This window comes from Medicago truncatula, chromosome 6 (genome assembly GCF_003473485.1).
Source record: "Medicago truncatula cultivar Jemalong A17 chromosome 6, MtrunA17r5.0-ANR, whole genome shotgun sequence".
Taxonomy (NCBI): Eukaryota; Viridiplantae; Streptophyta; class Magnoliopsida; order Fabales; family Fabaceae; genus Medicago; species Medicago truncatula.
Genome location: NC_053047.1, coordinates 11416815 through 11424584, shown reverse-complemented (window position 1 = coordinate 11424584; position 7770 = coordinate 11416815). Strand labels below are relative to the sequence as shown.

Genomic DNA, 7770 nt, shown 5'->3' with positions numbered 1-7770 from the left:
TTAGATAATTGAAATACAATAAATAAGGGTATGTTAGTGGAAAGAATAATAAATATTGTATTGGTAGTATAAAATGGAAAAATCATTTGAGGTAAAGAAAATTAGTAATTAAGACGCATAATTTGAGATGGATGGAGTACTTACTACAACATGTGATGGAACGATATCCGATGGATCAAAAAAACTTGAACTTAGTTTTCATTGTTTTGAAGAATACATATAATATAGTGTCTAGAGATAGTTTGTAGAATGTCATAGAGAATAAAGATGTCAAGATTTTCCATATTTTTTATATCAAGGATATACAATACATTAGGGGGCCTCCATTTGTATGAGAATACAAAATTGAGTCAAAGAATAATATCCTATAACAATATATCAACACCGAGGGTGAACTTTAAACCTCATCATTTTGATTTAGTTTTAGATATACTTACAAAATAGATTCAAGAGCCACTACTCAGATATATGCTTCTTGTTGATGATATTGAGGTTTGAGACTTGGAGACAAGGCTCACACACATATGAATTTTGTTTGAGTAGAAGCAATATAGAGTATATTGAGTATAATTTTAACAAAAGGCAAAACATTTGTAGCTTAGAGGTGAAACTACAACAAATGACGATAGAATAATAGAGGCATATGTAAACATCAAATTCAAGCAAGATGGTTGAAATGGAAAGGGCCTCATATAATTTTTGGGATAAAAAGCCAACACTAGAATAAAATAAGTGCAATATATATATATATTTGTGTGTGTGTGGGTGTATGGTAGGACTAGACATGATAAATATTTTAAATGACAATATATATATATATAGAAAGTTGGAGGGGTAACACTTATCATAAAAAAATGGTGGAAACTCAACTTATGTGGTTTGAAAATGAGAGAAGATTAGTAGAGACAGACGAAGATGCATATGGTTGGATCCTTAATACTTCAAGTATGATGGTTGTAGCGGTGGAAGTGGGCATGTTGCTATGGTGGCTACAAGTTAGACTTATGCCTTAAATATTTTAACATAGGCATTTCAAAATCTAACTCGATCAAGTCTATTCCCACCTTACTCATTGTTCTTCCACTTCTTTTAATTTATTTTTCTTATACCATCATTGAATGATGATTTTATAAAGTAACTTGTAGTTTTCATTTCTCATTCAAAATTAACAATTTTTTTTAATTTGTATCTCATAATAACGTTGTAATTGTTTTGATGGTTGTGCTACACTGTGGAAATGTAAACTAAGCATTTAGAGCTGAACCCATAACCTTCTCATAAGCTACCCCCACATCGCATCTCATATTCTACAGTTGTCATACCTCTAATCGTCGCACTAAACCCATTGAAAACAACAACGAGAACCTTAGCTCCACACTTAACACCCCCATCAAAACCATCTGATCTTACTTTTGAGCAGACCGCTTCCACCATGCCGCCACCCCCACCCCCAAAAAAAAAACTCATACTAAACTGTCTAGAATATTTAGTATGCGTATTAAACTTAGTACTGAATACATTAAAATTACAAATTTAAGTTCATTTGAATGAGTTAAATCAATACAAGTCTCATACGTCTTACAAAAGTACTTACTAACGGGTACAATCTGTAAGTTGTATCTGAATACAAATACACTAACTGGCGAGTACATAAAGTAAAATCCTTGTCTAAGTAATAGTGTGTTAACTAACGAGTACACAATATACAAGGTAGTACAATTGATGATCAAATACAAGACGTACCCCCTCCCTAGCCATATCTTAATACGAGCATGCACCAATTTATATAACCATTGTATTATCTCATTATTAGAATCAATGATAAGTAATTAATTTCCTTTTTTATTTTTTTTTATTTTTATTTTTTATCTCTAGTCACTTTGTCTAAATTATAGATTAAGATCCCTCCTTGAATTAAGTCGTATCAATCCGTCAAATATTGGAAATAGATTAAGATCCCTCCTTGAATTAAGTCGTATCAATCCGTCAAATATTGGAAATAGATTGTGAAATTAAAGTTTGACACCCTTACCACAAGGCAAATAGATGCGCATACGCTATAGCCAAAATAAAATGTGATTGTGTAGTGATTTGGTAATTTTACTTTTCTGAATTTAAGTCGCCCTCTCTTGAACCAAACATACTCTAAAAACAATATATTTCTGGCTATACCACGTTTGGTCCTTTTAGTTTGACAGAATTCTCAAGTTAGTCCTTTAAGTTTTGAAAGTTTCAATTAAGTCATTTTAGTTTGAAAGAATTCCCCAGTTAGTCATTTTAAATTTCAAAAGTTTCAAATAGGTCCTTTTAGTTGATAAACTATTTCACCGTTACCCCTGCTGTCAGTTAATAATTAACTAATGCTGATGTAGCCGTTAAGTTGTTTACTTGGATCAAAATGTAGCCTTTTAACTAAGGCAACTCCCAATTATTATTAACTTTGGTGTACTCTTTTTTTGATGAACTAAGAAACTGGCAGATGTCTGAGATAATGGGAAATTGGTGAAGATGTGAAAAAATGAATTCAGCGGTGGTTAACTACCGTCTGAGGTAATTTAGTCTTTTCCATGTGTTATTAAGAACTTATGGATGTTAGAAAAGCAATTTTCTTAAAAAGGAGCACGAGGAATTAGTTACTTTAGTCCCTGAATGCAGAGAAATTGCAAAACAGTAGCTGAATGTAGACTTATTGGTCAATTTCAGGGACTAAAGTGACGAACAGAGTCTATATTCAGGGACTAAATTGACTAACGGAGTCTGCCTTCAGGGATTGAATTGACTAACAGAGTCTACATTCAGGGACTACATTGCAATTAATTTGCATTCAGGGACTAAAGTGACGACTCCTTTTACATTCAGAGACTAAAATGACTAATCTCCCAAACGAGCACGCTCAAGTCTCAAACATCGGGTCAATCCATATAGGTTGTTTGTTTTGTTTGAGTAAAGCATTGAGATTGAAAGACAAACAAACAACAGTTAGCATATGATGAGATAATATCAATGTCTCCATAGACAAAGAAGATGAAAACATTATCATCATCAAATACTTTCAATTTCATTCACCAAAGTTTCATCCCTTGTAACTGCAACCCTTCTTCATCATCTTCATCTTCATCTTCATCTTCTTTAGTATCCTTCAAGAAAACTCCAAAAACAACATCACTACAAAAACTAAACACCGAATCAAAACAACAAAGCAAAAGGGTATTTTTCTTAGACGTGAATCCTTTATGTTATGAAGGAACAAACCCTAGTTTACACTATTTTGCTAAATGGCTGAAACTTTTTCTATCTCATCAAGTTACTCAATCTCATCCTGTTATAGCTGTTTTTGATGGTGAAAGAGGGAGTGAGTATAGGAGGAACTTGCTTCCTTCTTATAAGGCTAATAGGAGGAAATTCGTGGCGCGTGGTGGTGGTGGTGGTGGTGGAAGTGGACATGTTGGAAGGTTTTATGGTGTTATTAGTGATGTTCTTCAGAAATGCAATGTTCCTGTGAGTGTGTGTGTGTGTGTTTATTTATTTATTTATTTTTATATATTTTGTGTTTTTTTTTTTGGGTATTTAAAATTGTTGTTAAAGATTTGAAATTTAAATGCATGCTTGGGGATTTGAGGATTAGGGTGTGTGATTTTGAGTCTTGTTTGGATTGAGTTGTTTCAACTTATTTGAGGGAACTTATGACACTGTTTGATAGAACTTCTGAAAAGAACCTACGACATTTTCATATGCTGTTTTTTTTTGCCTATTTCAATAACGACTTCAGGATAGCTTATGAAAATAGCTTATAGATTATACGAAAATGATTTTACTTTATTTTATTTTGTGTAATAGAAAAAGGATATTATTAGCACTTATCGTTTATATGATTGAGTGTTAATGCTATAAGCGGCATAGTAAGTTTTATATCGAAACAGGGCCTTTGTATTACAAAGGGAGTGAAAAAGGGGGATGAGAAGTGTGAAATGAGTATTGTAGCACTGAGACTTTTGATAGAAGGTTTGTCTGGTGTCTAACATAACGATACATGTGGTTAGATTCAATTAATTCATTTTCTACAATTATTACTTGTGTCGAATGTCAGTGTTGTGTCTGATGTTAGTGTCTATGTCTATGTCGGTGCTTGTGAGAGATCGTAGGATTGGGGTGTGATTCCCATCTCGGTAGGGGATGCTCTTGTTTTCTTCATTTCCCACCATTTTTAGCCATTCTAATGGTCTAGTCATGAACGTTTGTACAGAGGATGTTTTAATGTTGTCGGAGTAATTAGTTCAACACCAACTTCTGTTTGTTCATACCCAATTGGTATCAAAGCTCAGATCTTTGGAGCTTTTAGTGTCTAAAAAAAAAGGTTGGCAAGATTGGAAAAGATGAGAGTTAGGAGAAGTTTGACAGAAATCGATTCCAGTTTTATTTGTGACCCAAAAGCTAACATTTTGACTTATTAGTTATTGAATTCTGTGATTTAAAAGGTTCTTTCTCTTAATTATGGTACTTTATAGGCATATATATATAAATTCATAGAATCTTACTAATCGTGCCAGAGTCCACGATGAATGATTTTATTCCTTGTCTTCCAATTCTGGGTAAAATCCTGAGTTTGACAACCGTTAATGACTTAAGCCTTCTACCTAACCAGGTTACTACCATGGATAAGCTAATTCAAGTATATGCATCTATTCATCAAACCATGACACTTTTTCCATAAGCTGCAACTAGCTCTAATTCATTAGACTGTCTAACTATAGGAACACTTAATTTGATTGAAGTTCAAGTTATATCTGAATCCTCCCCAAAAAAGAAATTCATGAGCTACTACTACTTTAGTTTTATGATTGAAATCTTGCTTTCATCAAATTATAATGTACATTTGATTTACTTAAGGGTAGTTCTATTTCATTGAGAAGCTTATCTTCATCAAGTTGACATATAAAAGTTCAAACTTTCCTTTTTCCTTATGGAACGTCAATTCAACTATTCCAACTCTAATTTGACTACTCAAAAATCAACACGCACGGAGATTTCAGCAGAAGAAAGTGCAGAAAAAAAAAACCAGAATTATACATGCATTCTTAAAGCTCATTAATTAAGTTTTGTACCAAAACTTATTTTTGCTTCTGTTTATGTCTGAAATTTTAACCTGATTCTCTGAAACTTTGATCACATTAAAATCCAGTTGTCGCCAAATCAGTGATGACAACTTAATAGAATATTTTATTTTGTATGTTGAATGGCATTGCTGTGCATGATACTGTTCTGGAATGTTTCTATACTATAAAATTATAATTACAAATGATTAACTAGTTGGCAATTTGTTAATCCAAACAAATACATTTCTTACTTTCTGTAGCTTTCTTTAAGTGACTGTTTATATTGTCAACCATAGTGGAAGAATAAGCAGATTTTGTTCCATTAATTGTGACTAAATGAAATCATATAGGTTATAAAAGTTGATGGCCATGAAGCTGATGATGTTGTCGCTACACTTGCTGAACAAGTTCTCAAGAAAGGGTTTCGAGTGGTAATTGCCTCCCCCGATAAGGATTTTAAGCAACTTATTTCTGACAATGTGCAAATAGTTATGCCTAAGCCAGAGTTACAAAGGTGGTCCTTCTACACTGCAAAACATTACAGAGATCAGTATAATTGCGACCCACAATCTGATCTGAGCCTTAGTGAGTATATGATATATCACACATACACTAGGCTAACATAAATATCCATTACTATATATATTGAAAACTTGTACATGGTTCAACCAATTTATATATTTCACAAGCTAAAATTTCATAATTGCTGAGATGATACAACCTTGCTGCATAAAGAACTAGAATGTAGCAGTCTGATAGAAACTGGATAAATTTATAGAATAAAATGGTGTTAAATTATAGAACATAGTTGTAAACTCAAAGTGTTCGAGAAACCCGGTGCTATCTCACTCGAATTTTCTTTCCTTCTTGAAGATAACCTCTCCAACTCCTCTTTCCCATTACATATAATCTCTCATCTTATAACCCTAACTAACTTGGTAGACACCGAATCTCTCGAATACATACAGTTTGCACTGTTTTCTATAGAAAAAAAAAACATTATCTTCTATAACTTTTTATCTAATTTATATCAGCTGTACAGATAAAATGCAAAGAGTTCAATTTCTCCCCAACCCTTTCTATAATATGACCGTGTTTTAGTTTACTAGTCAACTGGTAATACAATTAAGACTAACATTTCTGTTTATGTACGTTGTAATTGTATAGGATGTATTATAGGCGATGAAGTTGACGGTGTTCCTGGTATCCAACATCTAGTCCCTAGTTTTGGTTGGAAGACTGCTTTAAAACTTATTCAAAAACACGGTTCATTGGAAGCTTTATTAAATGCGGCTGCAGTAAGGACTGTGGGAAGACCATATGCACAGGATGCCCTTACAAAGTACGCTGATTACTTACGGCGGAACTATGAAGTTCTTGCCTTGAAAAGGTATTGATGTTTGTTTCATAAATCTTTGCCTCGTTATTCACATCTTTACACATGTTGAATATAGTTGGTAGCTGAGGTGGTGCCGGCATAGCTGGATGTCATGTCAGTTATCATAGTGATGCTTTGTCTTGAAACTTGGGTTGGACCTAACTCAACCCTCCAAAACCGACTTGTACGATGGTGACTTCCTTCACTTATAAAGTCATGTTTAAGTCTATCTCATGCAATGTGGGACTCTTACTTTGTTATACTAATTTTGGTTACAGTGAAAGTATTCACATCTTGTGGAACATTCTTCTTAATAATATTTAATATGCCTCATTTGTCCCAACCAATATTCAACAATCCTATTTTTCTGATATATATAAATTGATTTGACAGGGATTTAAATGTCCAGCTTCTTGAGGAATGGTTGGTTGATAGAAACACTCACAATGATACTGTTGCACTATCTAACTTATTCAAATATTTGGAAGAAAGTAAAGAGCCAATAACAATGAGGAATTTTGTTAATAGGCCTGCTAACACCAGTGCTTATGTTAGAAAGAAGCATAGAAATCAAATTAGTGTTGGGACGGATGTTATGTAATTTATGTATTTTTGAAAACTCAGTATCCAGCTCAAGGATCGACTGATTTGGGGGACCAATCCCTCTGTCCACTAGCGGGAGCCTCAATTGAAGTCAGAGCAAAGCTCTATATAGACTGGCCTACACAGGAACTGTTGGCACTTGGGAGATTCGAACATGAGACCTATAGAGGAGCACATACCCAGGTCCCAAACTTTCACCACCAAGCCGGCCCTCGGAAGTTATGTAATATTAGTAGGCAGTTTATTTTATTATTATAAAATGGAAGTTAGAATTATAAATATAGACTAAAAGGGAAAAAGGGAGGGCATTGAGTATTTTGTATGTTGGTTGGTTTGGGAGAGACTAGGCTCTCTAATTCCTAGAGGTTGTTCTATTTCCGGCATTATTTTTATGTTTCAGACAGTTTTCATTTTCTGTGTATTATAACTTATGAGTTGTCAGAATTGTTTTTCAGTGTAACCAAAAAAAGAATTGTTTTTCAGAAATATGCTCAAAATTTATGTACGATAATAAGGAGTCTATAGACTAGAAGCTCTGTTGAAAATTTCTTGTTTCCCTGCAGAAATACGACGCTTGCCTCATTTTAGAGTTCACAAACACAAATTTTTTAAATCGACCATATTGAATATTTACATCTAAATTGAAGGTGATATGATGCTCATGCTTTACATGCCTATGCCAAAATCTTTGCAGCC

General features: G+C 33.5%; 1 protein-coding gene across 1 annotated transcript; it reads left to right on the top strand.

Moving 5' to 3' along the window:
- The first annotated feature begins 2938 nt into the window (after positions 1 to 2938).
- Positions 2939 to 7579, top strand: LOC25495944 (5'-3' exonuclease). The gene is made up of 4 exons (XM_039826681.1): positions 2939 to 3498; positions 5444 to 5678; positions 6261 to 6483; positions 6865 to 7579. Exons 1-4 carry the CDS (start codon positions 3025 to 3027, stop codon positions 7070 to 7072), a joined length of 1140 nt encoding a protein of 379 aa, XP_039682615.1. The 5' UTR covers positions 2939 to 3024; the 3' UTR covers positions 7073 to 7579.
- Positions 7580 to 7770: the final 191 nt, after the last annotated feature.

Coding starts and splice junctions, on each gene's coding strand:
- LOC25495944 (XM_039826681.1), top strand. CDS start 3,025: ATGAAAACATTATCATCATCAAATACTTTCAATTTCATTCACCAAAGT. Junction 3,499..5,443: donor TTCAGAAATGCAATGTTCCT/GTGAGTGTGTGT, acceptor GAAATCATATAG/GTTATAAAAGTTGATGGCCA. Junction 5,679..6,260: donor ACAATCTGATCTGAGCCTTA/GTGAGTATATGA, acceptor GTAATTGTATAG/GATGTATTATAGGCGATGAA.